At 49.4% G+C, this 17,022-nt stretch overlaps 1 protein-coding gene across 5 annotated transcripts in view; it reads left to right on the top strand.

The window, feature by feature from the left end:
- The window catches only part of DIS3L (DIS3 like exosome 3'-5' exoribonuclease), a 1,101,103-nt gene that overhangs the window by 975,592 nt on the left and 108,489 nt on the right, over window positions 1–17,022 (top strand). For all 5 annotated transcript variants that reach the window (XM_069624265.1, XM_069624266.1, XM_069624267.1 and 2 more), the window contains one exon: window positions 16,755–16,900. In XM_069624265.1, the coding sequence (XP_069480366.1) occupies window positions 16,755–16,900 (146 nt within the window). The remainder of the gene's footprint in view (window positions 1–16,754; window positions 16,901–17,022) is intronic.

The raw sequence follows: 17,022 nt of genomic DNA, 5'->3' as shown, positions 1-17,022 counted from the left end.
ACCACAGCCTCGAAAGGCGTCGAGTGAAACGGCGTCGACATCGAGCGCGGCGCCGACAGCATCGACGGCTTCGACACAGGCCTCGAGGACGGAGCCCAGAGCATGTCCTTCAACAGCCTGGGCGCAAATGGCATTAACGAGTTCCTCGGAGGCGGAGCCTCGAGAGAGTCTGTTGACAACCTCGGCGCCATCAACGTCTTCTTCGAAGACTTCACAGGTACACACAGGCTCAAGCGCGTCAAGGACCTGGACCAGGCATGACTAGAACGATTACCCTTGTCCGAGCGGGACCTCCCCCGTGAATCGTGGCGACCACCCGAGCCCGAAGGCATACGAGCGGTGTCTCTAGTACGGTCACGACCGACCCCTCTAGGAGGCACGGACGGACCGGAGTCCTGCGATTCAAGAATCGCCAACATTTTCTTCCCGAAGGAAGCCCATTCCTCCGGAGAGGAACGCTTGTGGGATAAGAAACCCGTCGACGGGCAGAGTCCTTGGATGAGGACGGGGAAGGCGACCGACGACAGTGCTGCCGGGTGTGCCTCGAAGAGGCAGAGGAGTGGCGGGACCCACTGCGGGACCGAGACCCCCCTAGACTTACGACTACGATGCGTATAGTCACCCCTCGAATCGTCCGTTGAAAGCCCAGTGGACCTCACCTTCCGGGGCTTGGACACCCTACCGACCGACAGCTTCTTCTTACGTTCCCGCAAGGCCTTGGACGTAAGCGACTGGCAATCGACACAATCGAGGCAGGCGTTGTGCGAGTCCGTCACCGACATCTTGGACACGCAGTCCCCACACTTCTTGAAGCCCGGATGCGGGGTGGAAGAAGCCCGATAATACTTCACAAACGAACAGGTTCGAAGAACCGAAAGAACAGAAACTCCAAAGAGTCGAGGCGCGCAGAGATCTCCAAAGCGAACACGTTCACGGAAAAAACGGAACTGAGGCTACGGGTGTCGTGCGTCCTACTTATAACATCTGGTGACGTCGGCCGTCGGAGGAGGTCCTCGAGGACGCCGTATCAACATCGATGCAGGACTCAGACGCCAAAAGATTTTCCGAAGCAGCACAGCTGTGGTGATTACTGTCATAGATATGGAATACGTCGGAGGACCCAATCCCCTCGAATCCTTGTGATTCGTCTCATGGAACGTTAATGGGTTGAAGGATAACATCAAAAGGAAAAAGGTTTTGACACATCTAAGACATTATAAAGTGGATGTTTTCTTTTTTACAGGAGACTCATTTTACGGAGAATTAGGCTGTGGCATTTGAGAGAAGTTGGCCTGGTCTTGCATTACATTCTTCATACACAGCGAGCTCTAGAGGGGTGATTGTTTTGTTTAAGAAAGATTTTCAAGGGAAGGTATTGGATTATAGGCAGACAAATTGGGGTGGTGGTTATGGGTAAAGGTCCAAATACAAGACCTGGTGATGTCCTTGTGTAATATCTATGCACCAAACGTCAATGGGGATGTATTCTTTAATGATTTAGGACAATGCTGGATTTAGGTAATCAGAACATCTTGGTGGGTGGAGATTTTAACCTGACGGTGGACCCTTATCTGGACAGGAAAAGTCAGTTAATCAGGGATGGAAGGACTACAGGAGTAAGCAGTAAACCCAATGGGTTGCAGTCTGCACCACACATATTTACCTGGTAGCTGTGGCTGAGCAGCCAGACTTCTCTCAAGAAGTGTAGGGCAGAATGCAGAGTATACACAATAGGGTCAAAACACAGTAGAGCAAACTAACACTGACCAGAGCTTTGTATAAAAAGTATATAATTATTTATTTAAAACACACTTTAGGTAATACACTAGCGCTCTCAATGAAAACTAATTTAAAACACAGTTAAGTATACACACCTCCCTTGTTAACTATCAGACAAGTCAGGGTTAAAGCACAACTATTTGTTAAGACAGAAGTGAGCGCTTAACCTAGATGCCACTCCAATAGTTTAGGTTAAAAAGGGAGAGAAAAGGAAGAGCATAAAATAAAACAGTTCCCAACACTTAAGAGTTCAGAGCAAGAGGAGAAAGGCAGGTTATACTGTAGAGCCAAAGTTGATAGGCTAGGCCCACTTAAAAGGGAGAAAAGCGAAATGTGCCCAGGATCACACGGTTTAAAGTGCACTGAAAGTCTTTGCAGAGGGTTCAAAAGAGGTTGGGGTGATTCAAAAGATATAGTTAGAAGGCCTGGAGCCAACCCAGTTTAGAAGCCAAGGATTTAAGGGTCACCTTTAGCAATCTGTAGAAAGGGAGGTCAGGCCGGACACAGTACCTTAAAGGGGAAGAAAGCTCCGACGGGGGCATTTGTTCCTGGCAGTGGTTGAAGTTCGTGGTTCCTACCAGGGGAAGAGAAGGTCTTGTCGAGGAGGAAACGTGGAGCCGTTTCACTGCACAGGGATGAAACCAGCCGTGGAGTTTCCGATTAAAAGGTGCGGTCCTTTCATTCGCGGTCAAAAGTGGTGAGCTTGGCTATCCGGCCGGCGGGGTGCTTGGCACGGGCGATTCGACCACGGGCTGTCTTTGGACGGGGAAAGGGTGAACTGGTTGGTCCCACCAGCTCAGAGGAAGAAGACCCGTCCAGCAGAAGATCTTCTCTTGTCGTCGGGAAAGTGGTGAGGTAGCTGCAGCAGGGCTTCACCGGTGGTGTCGTTTTTGCAGATGGCTCAGCTTCGTCCCTCTTCGGATTCTTAGGTCCTGTAGCAAATTCTGAAGTTCCAGTCCCAAAGGCCCTGCTTTTATGCAGAAAAACCCCCATTCATCAGCCTAGCTGTTAATCGCACATGCTAAGTGGTGAGCCGGGCGGCTCGCCACTGGGCCAATCAGAGTAGAGTGCGACTTGGGTTGCCGTGGCAATGCAGTCCAGGGTGCCAATTCCCCCCTCCACCCTTCCTGTGGAACCCAGACAGAGTGGCACCATTTGGAGGGCTTCTGTGGAGAAGCACGCCAAAAAGTAGAAGGGCTTGACCTTGGTCAGAGTTACAGAGACAGACACAAACACCATTTTAGAATTGAGTTCTGGCAAAAAGAGCCAACCGGTGATTTAATATTAAATAAATAAACCAGCAGTATCTTTAACATTGCACCAAAAAGTGGTACGTTTAAAATCAATGGGAAAATCCCATAGAATATTCTGGTGGAATATTTCGTGTGGTAACCACTGCCACCAGCCAGAAACTCGATGAGGGGGGACGGGACAGTGCCCCCTCGAACACAGACTCGGGGGCAATCGAATTATGCCTTACCAGTACTTTCACAATATGATGGTTTGTACTGGTTCTGTTCACAATTTTGGACTAGTAAAGCCAATGGTGACTTTACATGCCCTGGGAGACAGTAGTCAGTCCCAGGGTATGGCGTCTATGTTTGGGGGGTCACTGTGACACCCCTGTGGTACTGCACTGAGGGTGCTGTGTACCACACATACAGAAAAACAGATGATACCTTATGGAGTAAAAAGCAAACCCCATAGCCCATAAGCACATAACAAGTCAAAGACATACCTCAAATCATGTCTAAGAGTGGGAGTAAAAGAGTCTCACTCTTAGCAGGAGAAAAAACAAACCCCAAAAATCCAGCAAAGCTGCTGGGGGACTCACTAGGTTTGGGGAAATTAGCCTTATAAGAGAATTCTCCCTAACCGCATTCTTGTCCTTTGAGACTGTTAACCCTTAAAACTGTGTTTTTAGTTGCGGTCACTTCCACTCGCAGAGTGAGTGAGTTACAGGCACTTTCAGTTAAGCCACCCTTCACTGTGTTTCATAAGGACAGGGTTGTCCTTAGAGTTCGTCCTTCCTTTCTTCCAAAGGTGGTGTCAGAATTTCATTTAAGCCAGAAGGTTATTCTTCCGGTATTTTATACTCCTACACATCCTGGTAAGGAAGAGGAGAGGCTCCATAGGCTTTAAGCTTATACATTTCACGCATGTCCCGAGTCAGAGTGGACAATCGCCTCTTTATTGGTTACGCTGGAAGGCGTTTGGGACAAGCTGTTACTAAGCAGACTTTGTCTCGATGGATCATCTTGGCAATTTCCGAATGTTACCATTGGCGGGTAAGGACCCTCCGGTAGGCTTACGGGCCCATTCTACTAGAGGTATGGCTGCCTCTACTGCCCTGCAGAGGGGTGTTCCTATTCGTAACATCTGTGATGCAGCCACCTGGGCTTCGCTCCATACTTTTGTACGTCACTACTCCCTCGATTCTATCCGGGGGCAGGATCTGGCCTTTGGTAAGGCAGTCCTTTACTCTGCAATTTGATTGGGCATTCTAAATTTGTATATTCTAAATTCTTTTCCCACCTCCTTACGTTGGTACTGCTTTGAGAGTCTGTCATAGATATGGAATACGTCGGAAGGACCCAATCCACTCGAAGAACAAGTTACTTTCTTACCTAATAACGTTCTTTCGATAGGATGGTCCAACGACGTATTCCATATCGCTCCCTCCCTGCCTACCCCGCTACAGAATTTCTCATGCGATTGCAGCTTACGTTTCCGCAAGGCTTTCTGTGGTCATACTGACAGAAGATTGGTGCCACACGTTCTGGGAAAAAACTACAACTGAGGCTACGGGCGTCGTGCGTCCTACTAATAACATTTGGTGACGTCGGTCGTCGGTGGAGGTCCTCGAGGACGGCGTATCAACGTCAACGACGCAGGACGCAGACGCCGAAAGATTTTCCGAAACAGCACAGCTGTGGTGATTACTGTCATAGATATGGAATACGTCATCGGACCATCCCATCGAAAGAATGTTACCAGGTTAGTAACTTGTTCGTCTCTTGAAAGATTGCTTGAATTCGTGCTATACACTACAAATTCCTTGGACAACTTGTGAACCACCTCAATTTCTCGAATAAAAAAAAGGGACTGACGGAACAAAAACAAATACTCTCAAAAAACCTATAAAAGAAAAACTAAATAATATAAACAAATGAAACCCAAAACAAATCATATGATAAAATATTTTATTTCTCCAGCATGGGGTCTGGCATGGATTCACATGCTCATGAATATTCCCCGTCGTCAGGCTGGGAATCCTCGGTAAAGAAAAAATCAGCATCAGTTTTGTTTCCGATCTGTCTTTCTTAGTAACCAATCACTGATCTCTAGGTCATACTGCCCCCAGCCAATGACTGCCCTTTCCCTAAACCCCGCCCCTGGCAGCCATCCTTAGATTTTTACTGCACGCTCAAGTGTTTGGAGTCCTCGTGCTTTAGCTCTTGAGTTTTTTGCTGCTTTTTCACATTTTTCAGGAGATTTTCTCATTTTTTCAGTTTAATCGAGCCTCAAGCTCCACCGTTTCTACTTCCGACAACGGGGACCCCTTTTCGGAATTCTTCTATGCCCCTCAAGGGTGAGGTTTTCGTCTACTTTACACTTCTTGGAGGATTCCGGAAGATCTGCGGCCTACCTCAACGGACATGGCCCAGGACAAGGGAAGCTCGACGCCCGGATCCAAGCTGTTAAGGTGCTGCCCTGGATGCGGATTGCAAAACGTTTTCAAGGAGGACGAGCATTTGCAATGTCTTTACTGCCTTCATGAGGACAAGACGCACGTGGAGGAGGACACTGCGTTCTGCAAGAACCTTTCGGAACGGACCAAACAGTATCGTCGTTCCCGCCTCGCCGCCTGGCTGGAGAAGGGCACAGCAGGTGAGAAGGCGAAGAAAAAGTCTGAGCGGGCTTCTAAGTCCTGTGAGGGCGCCCCGGCGACGGGGGCGCAACAGAAGGCCAAGCACTGCAAGTCCGCGGGCACCGGGAGCGCCGAAAGGTCGGGCTTTTCGGCTGCCAGGCAGGGTGCTACTTCCCCGGCACGTTCGACCACGAGCCAGCACTCTGGTTCGGGGAAGAGGAAGTCTGAGAACCCGGGTTAGTCGCTGGAGCGGACCCGGTCGATCTCGAAGGGGAACGAGGCGCTGACCCTCCCCCCCAAGGCGAAGGCCCAGGACGCACCTAAGGTGGTGAGGGCTTTGATCCAGCCGGCAAAGGCCTCTATCGAAGTGGCTGAGACTACGCCAGTGGAAACAGCCTCCGGGCCCAGAGTATCCCTGCCACCGCAGAGGGAATCCTCTTTGCAACCCATCATTAAGACCCCTGTGAAGTCCCCGGCGGAAAAAGAGGGGGGGGGGGGGGGCTGGTGGCCATTACAGACTCGGAATCAGCCTCTGAGGAGGAGCTGGTGGAAACCCAGAAGGGCCTCAACAAGAGGTCCATAGGCCTCAACGAGAGGTTCGAGAAGGTTCGATCCCACGGGGTGGTCTCTGCTGACGTGATCTAAGATAGCGACGATGACGACGAAGAGGGCCTAGTGGAGCGGCCATCCCGTCCGTGGCAGCCATTACCCGAGCCCCATGATAGCTCGGCGGCCATTTTGTTGGCAAACCAATCCTTATGTACGGAGATAAGGACGAGATTGCCACGGACCCCGACGGAGGACCCAGAACCAGGCCCGTCGGGAAGCCCTCCGAACAAGCGGAGGAGAGTCCACCCCGCTCCGCCCTTTGTGCCTGCGAGACCTGTGGACCCTGCATCCCCCTCGTCGGACCCTAGAGAGGATACGGCGACGGATACAGCGACGATGACGGCGGCGATGACACAGCGGACATCCTTTCATCAACCCCCCCTCCGCGGGCTTTTCCAGCCGACGAAATTGGCTCTTTCCACGCCATGATAACCAGGGCATCCGAGCTCTTGCAGCTCTGCCCTGAAGAACAAAAAAAGGAAGGGTTTCTGTACCAACGACGAGAGGCCAAGAGGAAGACGGTCCTCGCGGTGCCTTTGCTCGACGACATCTGGGACGAGGGGCTTGCTGTCCTCAAGAACCCTTCCACGACACCCGCCAAGAGGGACAGGTACGAGAAGAAGTACCAAGTCCCCGATGCCGCCCCCTTGTGCCTCAGGGCCCAGCCCATGCCGGACTCTGTCGTCTCGGCAGCGGCTAAGAAGAAGGCAGCGAGTGCGGCGGCTTCAACTTCCACTTCCCCGCCGGACAGCGAGGGCAAGAAGTTGAACTCCATGGGACAACGAGTCATCTCGTCGGCGGCAACGACGATTAAGGCGGCCAATGCCTTAGCGATCGTGGCCCGCTACGTTAGGGAGCTCTGGTTCAAGATGGCTCCCCTGCTAGACTTCCTGCCTGACGACAAGAGGGCGGAGGCCCTGGAAATTCTGCAGGAAGGCGAGATGGCATTGGATCACGCCATAACGGTGGCAACGGACATTGCCGATACTGGTTTCGCCAACTGGGCAACAGAGTTTGCCTCCAACGACAAGGATGGCTCAAGGCGACTGACTTACGCCAGGACGTCCAGACCAGAGTGTTGGACATCCCGTTCGACGGCAACAACCTTTTTGGTAAGGCTGTGGACGAGTCTCTACAGGCCATCAAGACTGACTCGGAGACGGCCCGGGCCCTAGGGGTGCTTCAACAGCGACGGCCCTTTCGGAGCTCCGGAGGCAGACAGGGTGCCTCCAAAGGATCCAGCGATGGCTCCTCCACTTACCGCCAGGCGGCCCGCTCCTCTTCCCAGGAGGCCTACAGAGGTTGCGGCAAGCAAGGGGGATCCCGCCGTCTCGCCAGGCAGGCCAAGGCGGCAAGGCCGCCTCCAAGCAAGACTGACCCGGCCGTGTTGTCGGGACCCGGCAGTGTTGTCGGGACCCGGCAGTGTTGTCGGGCCCCCACTGAAGCACCCCGGTGGGAGGCCTGCTGACGAAGTTAGTCAGCGTGTGGGAGTCCATCTCCACCGACCGTTGGGTGTTGGACACCCTGGCCAACGCGCACTCGCTGGAATTCCAAAAGAAGTGCCCTCGCATTCCTCCCATGGCCAGGAAGGAGAATCACGTCCCTCAACTTCTGTTGGAGGTAAGGACGATGCTCAAGAAAGGTGCCATCGGGCTCATCCCCAAGAGGCTCCGGGGCTCCGGAGTGTACTCAAGGTACTTCCTCGTCAGAAAGAAGACAGGCGGTTGGCACCCCTTCCTGGACCTGCGTCGGTTAAACAAATACATCAAGGCGCAGAAATTCAGGGAGGAAGGAGACTTCCTAACGTCGTTGGACCTGGAAGATGCTTACTTCCACATCCCCATTCTAAAACGGCACAGGAAGTTCCTCAGGTTCGTGGTTCAGGGACGCCACTACAAATTCAGAGCCCTACTGTTCGGATTAAAGTCGGCACCCAGGGTTTTCACCAAGTGCCTGGCACCAGTGGCGGCGCGGCTGCGCCTGCAGGGGATCCACGTCTACCCCCTACCTGGACGACTGGCTAATCCGGGCAAGGACAAGGGAACTCGCGGTTGAACACACGGCGAGGACCGTCCGGTTGCTCACGGAGCTGGGGTTCTCCATCAACTACCCCAAATCCCACCTGGTTCCATCGCAAGTAGCACTGTTTCTGGGAGCGAAGCTCGATACAGTGGGGCAATTGGCCTCCCCTTCAGAGGAGAGGACCAAGACCATCCTGGGCAAGGCGCGCCGCCTGTTAGCCACGGACGTGGCCAGGGTGAGGTCCATCAAGTCCCTTCTCGGGATGATGTCCTCATGCATCTATCTTGTACCCCTTTGCAGACTTTGGATGCGTCCGCTACAGGAGTTCCTCGACGCCCGCTGGTTTCAGGCGAGGGGCGGCTTTGAGGACAGGATCCCTCTTGATGAGGAGTTCCGTCGGGCGATCCTATGGTGGGGCACCCGTGCTCACCTCACTACAGGCACAGACTTTCAAACTCCGGCGTTTCAGGAGACGGTGACGACGGACGCCTGTCTGGAGGGTTGGGGGGCCCACACCGGAGATCTCCACGCAAGAGGCCATTGGCTCCCGGAGGAGAGGTCTCTTCACATCAACATTCTGGAGCTCCGAGCAGTGTTCTGGGCAAGTAGTTCCTTCCGTCCCTCAAGGACAAGGTGGTGAGGATCTTCACCGACAACACCACCACGATGTTCTACATACGGAAGCAAGGGGGCACCAGATCCCCAGCCCTATCCAAGGAGGCCTAGGATCTGTGGCAATGGGCCTTCTCCAAGGGATGTTTCTGGTACCCTTCATCTTGGCAGGAATAAAAAACACCATTGCCGACTCACTCAGCAGGGAGCTGCGCTCGTGCCACGAGTGGGAACTGCGCCAGGATCAAGTGGATCGGCTCTTCCAATGATGGGGCAAACCCCAGATCGACCTGTTCGCGACGGTAACGATCTCCAAGTGCCAGAGGTTCTCACAGCTGAGGAGCATGGGCGATGCTTTCTCGTTCCCCTGGGACGGCCTGGTTCTATACGCGTTCCCTCCGTTGCCGTTGCTGCTCTGCCTCATCAACCAGCTCAAGAAGTCCAGGTGCAGGATGATCCTCGTCGCACCGGCGTGGCTGAGGCAGATCTGGTTCCCGGACCTTCTGGACTTGTCAACGTCCCCACCAGTCAAGCTACCGGCGGACGCGGATCTTCTCTCCAGAGAAGGAGGCGCCATTCTCCATCACGACCCACAGTCTCTGAACTTGCAGGCCTGGCTCCTGCCGCACTAGAGTTTGGAGGGTACGATATACCGACTGATTGCAGAGAGGTTCTTGCAAAGGCCAGGGCGTCCTCAACTCTCAAGTGTTACGGTCATAAATGGAAGAAGTTCTCTGTCTGGTGCCGTGCACAGAAGATTAACCCTCTGCGGATTACGGCCCCTCAAGTACTGCCGTACCTACTGTCGCTGGCCAAAGCTGGACTGGACCACGCCTCCATCAAAATACATCTGGCTGCCATCTCCAGATATACCACGACTACGGGACGGGCGTCCTTGTGGTCTCATCGCCTGGTGAAGGAATTTATGAAGGGACTATTCCGATCATTCCCGCCGGTGAAGGCTCCGGCGTGGGAGCTTAATGTGGTGCTAACCAGGCTCATGGGGGCCCCATTCGAGCCTATGCATTCGGCGCCTTTGAAGTTCCTGTCATGGAAGACAGCGTTCCTTGTGGCCATCACCTCCGCACGACGAGTGGGAGAGATCCAGGCCCTATCTTGCAAGCCTCCATACTTGACTTTTCATGACACGAGGGTGGTGCTGAGGACGCACCCCTCCTTCATGCCCAAGGTGCCGTCGGACTTCCACCTCAACGAGCCCTTGGTGTTACCAGTTTTCTTCCTGTCGCCTTCGACGCCGGCCGAGAGGACTTTGCACTCGCTGGATGTAGCTAGAGCGCTGAAGTTCTACGTGGACCGCACGAAGAGTTTTTGGAAGACGTCACAACTGTTTGTGAACTTTGGGTCTGTTAATCAAGGGAAGGCTCTCTCGAAGACTTACATTTCCAGATGGCTCTCCGGCTGCATCATGCACTGTCACCGGTTGGCAAACCGACCGCTGCCCGGCCGTCCGAGAGCCCATTCGACCAGAGCGATCGCTGCTACCACGGCGTTCCTGTCTGGTGTGCACCTGTTGGACATCTGCAGGGCTGCTACGTGGAGGTCGACGCACACCTTCACAAGATTCTACTGCGTCGATCGGGACTCCTGGGAGGAGTCCAGGGTCGGCCAAGCACTACTGCGCAACCGGTTTGCCTAAGGTGAGCCTGGTGAGGAGGTAAGAATTGCTTAATATTGAGTTTTGGATGCAATGCTTAATGTTGAGCCTTTGCCACCTCCCGTGGTTGTGCATGTGTATACTGCTATGTATTCTTTTATTCATGAGCATGTGAATCCATGCCAGGCCCCATGCTGGAGAAGGAACAAGTTACTTACCTGTAATTGTTGTTCTCCAGCATGGGTCTGGCATGGATTCACATGCAAACCCTCCCACCTACCCCTCTGCGGCTCTTCACTTGGTCATACTGCCACTTGGCGTGCTACCAAATCTGAGGATGGCTGCCAGGGGCGGGGCTTAGGGAGAGGGCAGTCATTGGCTGGGGGCAGTATGACCCAGAGATCAGTGATTGGTTACTACTAAGAAAGACGGATCAGAAACGAAACTGATACTGATTTTTTCTTTACCGAGGATTCCCAGCCTGACGACGGGGAATATTCATGAGCATGTGAATCCATGCCAGACCCATGCTGGAGAACAACAGTTACAAGTAAGTAACTTGATCCTTATATCACGCTCATACACAGGTATTTCAAAGCGCAACAAGGCAAGGGAGGGGAACAGGGGAGAACAAAACAACTATCTTACTAGGCCAGTGACATTGAGAACGTGCAAGTGCATGGGAGAGGGGGAGGGGAAAAGTGCATGGCGGGGAGGGAGAAAGTGGAAAGTGCAGAGCAAAGGAGAAACTGGATAAATAATCATAACAAAAATAAATAATAAAATCAGCACAAAGTGGTAGTGCAGCCAAGTGGCAAGTGCTAGGTTTGAGGTAGCAGATCAGGTGGGTCTGATAAGTGCCGGAGGGGAACAAAGGGGGGGCTGTATTGGTACAGATACAAACCCCAGTGCAAGGGGTAGCCCGGAGGCAGTGCGGTAGTGTGGCAGGATGAGCAGGAACCTGGGACCAGAGACAGAGGGTGTCCCTGTGCAAGGTGCCAAGAGAGCAGATCAGCAGGGGAGATGGGGGGGGCATAGGCAGAAGCAAAGAGGAAGGTCTTGAGGTGCTTCCGGAACCTGAGATGGTTTTCCTCAAGTTTTAGAGTGGCAGGGAAGCTGTTCCAGGGGGAGGACCCCAGCCGAAGACAGAGATCTACCCCCAGCTCGTTTCTTTGAAAAACGACTGACCCTGAGGGAGTTAGAGGAGGAGGAGCGAAGAGCTCGAGAGGGGAGGTATTTACTGAGGGATAGCTGAAGATATTTTGGATCCAGGCCCCAGAAAGCCTTGTGGACAATGCAGAGGGTTTTAAATTTGATCCTTGCATCCACTGGGAGCCAATGGAGAGATTTCAGAGCTGGAGAGATACGATCCCAGGGCTTGAGGCCACTCAGAGCTGATTGAGCCCCCCCGTATCTACTAAAATATGAACCCTTTTAAAGTTGTAAAATACTCAACAGCCTCCTATTCAACAGTAATTCAGTAATTACCCCCTCCCCCCAACCGAAGTCAAAATGCAAAGGAACATAACTTGACTCTTGGAACAAAAACCAAGAGCCCTGCAATTCATTAAACCCTATATGCCTATCCCTCAAGATCAACTTATGATTGAAGAACCTCATTTCTCCATCAAAACCCCTTTAAAAAAGATGAATGAAACGCCCAAAAAGGAGTCAAAAGGCCAAGATAACTTGCAATCAGCTGAGCCCAATGTAAACACTGAACTGTCCGCATTTACAAACCAACAATTGTTATAAAATCATTACCAACAGGTTTAAAACCCTAGCAACCCATCCCGACCTAACCACAAACTCATTGGCAATAAGAGTGGTGGAATCTGGAATGATTTCCAAGGTCCATGCCTGGATGAATTTAAAGGGATGGTCTAGTAAAAATTTGTATTTAAAAAATAGATAGGCCACATAAAAAAAAATACTAGCATCCTCCGTTTTAAAACTTCCTATGTAAAATTTTGAGCTATTCAAGCTCAAAATTCGAAAAAGCAAGCACAGGGGCGCAGCCATTTTGTGAAATGGAGGCCCTCCTGTGCTGGCTTTTGCTTTTGCGGCACTAATGAAGGAAAAGCTAGCCAGCTGTAGTAAACAAAGTCTACCGCTGGGTGGCTTTCCCTTCATTAGGAACCAATACCTTATGGTCTGTAAATGTATCGTGTCCTAAATGGATCATCTATGTTTCTACAACTTTTGGGGTGTCTACGGAATCTAACATTGTGTTATTAAAAACCTAAAATCAGCAGAAATGTAGACCTCTGCTATGCTACCCATTTCATATACGCATTGGGTGGAAAAGCCGTTCAATCCCGCCAAATATATGCATGTAGTAAGCCCATTTCCCTAATGCTTGCAGTGCATCAACATCTTACAACATGATTGTAATCCTATCTTGGCTTAAAAACTAGATTTTGCAGCAGTGGATTTGTATTTCTGCTAGTGAATAGGTAATAACATCAACCTAGCGCAGAATATTCGCTAAATCAAACTTGTGAAAGTAAGCCACTGATCCACAGCATCGCAATGTTGCCCTTTTTAACTGGGAGTGTGAATGTATGCCGTATCGAGAATGGGAATACAAATTGCCACTACTCCCACACCAATGACTCCAACCACGTAAAGAGTCTACACGGTCACCAGAACACAATAATTATCTGACCTCCCATTTAAATGCACAATTTAAAAGTCACATGCAACACTGGGTAACGTAAACCAAATGTATAGCGTTAAGAAATAACAAGGTGATCCACTCATAACGTAAACTTTGGGCATCAGGTTATTTCACCTAAGGACACTTTAATGTAATTCCCTTCTGTTTGTGACTATGTTGTGATTGCAGAAGTTCATATCGAGATCTAGGCTGAGTTATGACTTAAATGGGAAAGAAACATGACCGGCTGACCCTATATACCATCCTTCATATTTCACCCAGCAATTGTTCCGTGTCAGAATAGAAGGCCAATCCAATGATTGCCCCTCCCCGCCATGCACTACGCATCAAGACCAACATAATCACTTAATCGGTTGCCCGAACAAACACTAACCTGCCGCTCCGATCCTCATTCCAGCACAGCCGTCATGCCCCCACTCTGCAATCGCGCCCCCTCCTTCCGCATCGTGTGCTTGTCCTTGCAAACGTTATATACACACCTCCCCTATTCCAAACAAGAGGAGGCCATGCCAATAGTAGAAAAAGGGACCCATCACGCTGCAGAGTTTGAATGGAAACACAATCCGAACAGCAAATCAAAACGACACACATTCAAAAATGTTATTGACCACCATTTTGTGAGCCTTAATGTCAATAAAATAATTACATATTTCTGAATCATATTTAAAGAGAAATCTAACTTAATTAAGTACTAGACCTGCTGCCTTCAATTAACCCCATTCTAATAAACATTCATACCTAAAATCAGAACTAGTAGTGTGTCACCTATGCTGCATTTAATTTATAATTCAGGATCCAACTCCTAGCCGCCTCTTGGGTCTTCACTTGATCTAAAACCACTCGGGAAATGCAATTTAAGTATGGCTGGGGTGAACAGAATCGCTTTAATCTCCTTTTCCTTTGACATTTTTTTCACATTCATGAAAAGCTTTCTTTTTTCAACTAGGTCTTTAGGGAAATCCAGAAACACTGCTACCTTAGATTTGTGGTAAGTAACTTGACCTTTTTCCCTGGCTGCCTTAAGCACTCTCTCCTTAGCAGAGGTATTATTAAATACCATAAAATTCTTTCTTGGCTTGGTATTATCCAACTTTCCCACTCTGTAGGCAAAGTCCAGGTCTCTTGGTAACAGAATACGTTAACTGTAAATTTCAGAAATGATCCTAATTAAACTGCTACCCAGCTGACCCTCAACAGTTAAATCTTCTTGAAGACCTACCAATCTGAGGTTGTGACTCCTAGATTTCAAATCCATCATCAGATTTTTAACCTTAAGATGCTCCATTTCCTTTTTCAAATCATTATAAGCTCTGTAACTTCCAGAAATCCCTGGGGTAAACCCTGCTGAGTCCATCTCCAGCTGACCCACTCTACCTTCCAGGTTAGTCACCTTACCAGAAAGATCAGTAAAGGATGTCTTCAAATCTCCCACATCCTGGGGACCTTCAGCAACAACATGTAAACATCTTGAACACTGGGATTAACTTCCATATCTGCTTTCGTTTTCTTGGAGACTGGAGTTTCCAATGAGTCAATGTTCTTCTTTGAATTCATTATCAATGAAATATCCATAGCAGGGGACAGGAGCTCTTGATTCAGCCTGTTGCCTGTACAGCCAGCATTCCGGAATCTGTTACAAAAGTTCTTACTTACCTTGAATGTGCGTTGCACTATGCTGAAAAGTATAGATAAGGTTAATTTACTCACCTGTGAATTGGGTGTGCCTCTTCCCCAAAAGGAATGCTGTTGGTTTCACTTTACTATTCCTTTTAGGATAAATGTATGAGTGTCCCCAATTGGGTCTTGCTTCCCCTGACTTGCTGTTAGCCTGTTTAGAATAAGTCTGCCTTAGGTTATACTTACCTCTTAAGTTGCTGATAGCTCCTTTAAAAAGTATATAGCTTTTACTTCCCTTGTGTTACCTGTGTGCCCTCCTAAAATCAGTTGGACAGTTATTGCTTTTCTCAATCTGTGTTCCTCTGATCTTAAAAAGCAGCGGTAATAGAATATTACAGCATTAGGTCTTACTTGCCTAGAATAGCTGTGTGCCATTCCTGAAAAGTGTTCCTTTAGGTGTAGCTGGACTTGTGTTGCCTGGAGCATCCAGAGTTAGTGTAAAGAGTTTTTGCTTAACTTAGCCTATGTTCCACTGAGCTGAAAAGCATCTGTAATTGTATATTACACCAAAACGGTCTTACTCCCCTAGTAGAACTGTTATCTCAAATGTAGTAGAGGTATATACTGTTCCTTGAATCTGTGTTCCACTCAGTATATTTGCAAGTTGGTTGACTGTGATTTCCTTGCTGAGTGTCACTGCATAAATGATAGGGTGTACTACCCTTGTATTACTGAAAGTAATCGGAAAGTAATCTATGGTCTTACCCCCCTAGTCATACTGTTAGGTGTTCTACATAAGGTATGTGCTTTGATCTGTATTTAAAGCATACTGTGTTGTTTTTATAATGTGTTTATATGCTTTATGATAGTACTTACTTACCCAAGAATCTCTTGGTCTGCTTGTATATAAAATAAACCCTTTATTTTTACAATACACAGTGTCAGTGTTTGTTTCTTTGGACCATAGGTAGAATACAGTTTCTGTGTGCTGATTCTACAGCCCTCACACCCTCCTAAAATGGGCCTTGCTGCTCTATCTAAGCTACCATGAACTCAGGTGGTACAGCCTTGTACCAAGAGCAGAGTCTTGTACTGTCTCAGTTGAATGGTTTTACTAAGCCCTTAGTTGGACTTCAGAAACACTGTCCTAAGTGTATGCACTAGTCATCGATTGGCACTTTGGTGTTGTGTTGGCATCCTACTTTTCTATGGATGTGTGACAAACTGTACCTTTGTGTTATCCTGCTACTCCTTCCAGAGATTTGAGCCTTGGTTCTGTGCCCTATTACCTGAGAATTGTGGCTTTCCCTTTGTCTGGGTGCCTTAGCTCCTCCCTATGGCTAGAGGTTCTGCAGCCCTGAACAGGCAATTGTACAGAAACTGCCTTAGGGTTGTATTTATTCAAACCTTTGGCTGCCATCCAATGTCAACATACTTAAACTGGCTTTTCAATCTGTTGCAGATTCCAGACGCCATTCACAAGCTAGTCATAACAATTTTTGGGAGCTGTACCTCCTACTCCCAGCAGCAGGTCGTATCCATGATTATATGTGGCAACACTCCTGTCAAACTCACTGTCTCAAAGGATCAATGTCAGAGCATTGGACTCTGCACTGGATGTACACTGGCGCTGCTGTTATGGGCACCTTCTGGGTATAGGAGGCTGTACAACACTAGAATCAAAGGCCACCACACAACCAGCTGGTCAATGAAACTAGGGTGTTCCAGATAGCAGCATTGCTATTTGCATCCCTGATGATGCCTCCAGTAAATGCTCATCTGGGAAAAGCCAGGCCAGGCCTTTTGCTAGAAGGGCTGGATGGGACATTCGCTCTCAAATGGGATACAGGCGAAACCTGAAAAGTTAATAGTATAAGTGTGAGTGATTAAAAGGATGTTCAACAGGTAACAATGTTATATTGATTTTTTTTTTTATTATCTTTTTTTAGGCTGCACAGCACTGCCAGAAACAGTCCACAGAGCTCTTCCAATGTATGTACTTCAAAGACAAAGACCCTTGCAGAGATGCACGATGCTTGGCAGATGCCATAATTTACTCTATACGAACTAATGGAGTGTTGCTGTTTGTCCCCAGGTAAATCCCATATGTGTGGTGTGATTGCACTAATGCCAGTGTTTCAAGCATGGTATCTATCAAGTTTTAATTTTTTTTGCCGTCTGCTTAAGTAGCTTCCTAAATGTTTTTTATTTGGGCCC

Source organism: Ambystoma mexicanum, chromosome 11 (assembly GCF_040938575.1).
Source record: "Ambystoma mexicanum isolate Mex_15411 chromosome 11, UKY_AmexF1_1, whole genome shotgun sequence".
NCBI lineage: Eukaryota > Metazoa > Chordata > Amphibia > Caudata > Ambystomatidae > Ambystoma > Ambystoma mexicanum.
This window is presented reverse-complemented; position numbering and strand designations above follow the sequence as displayed.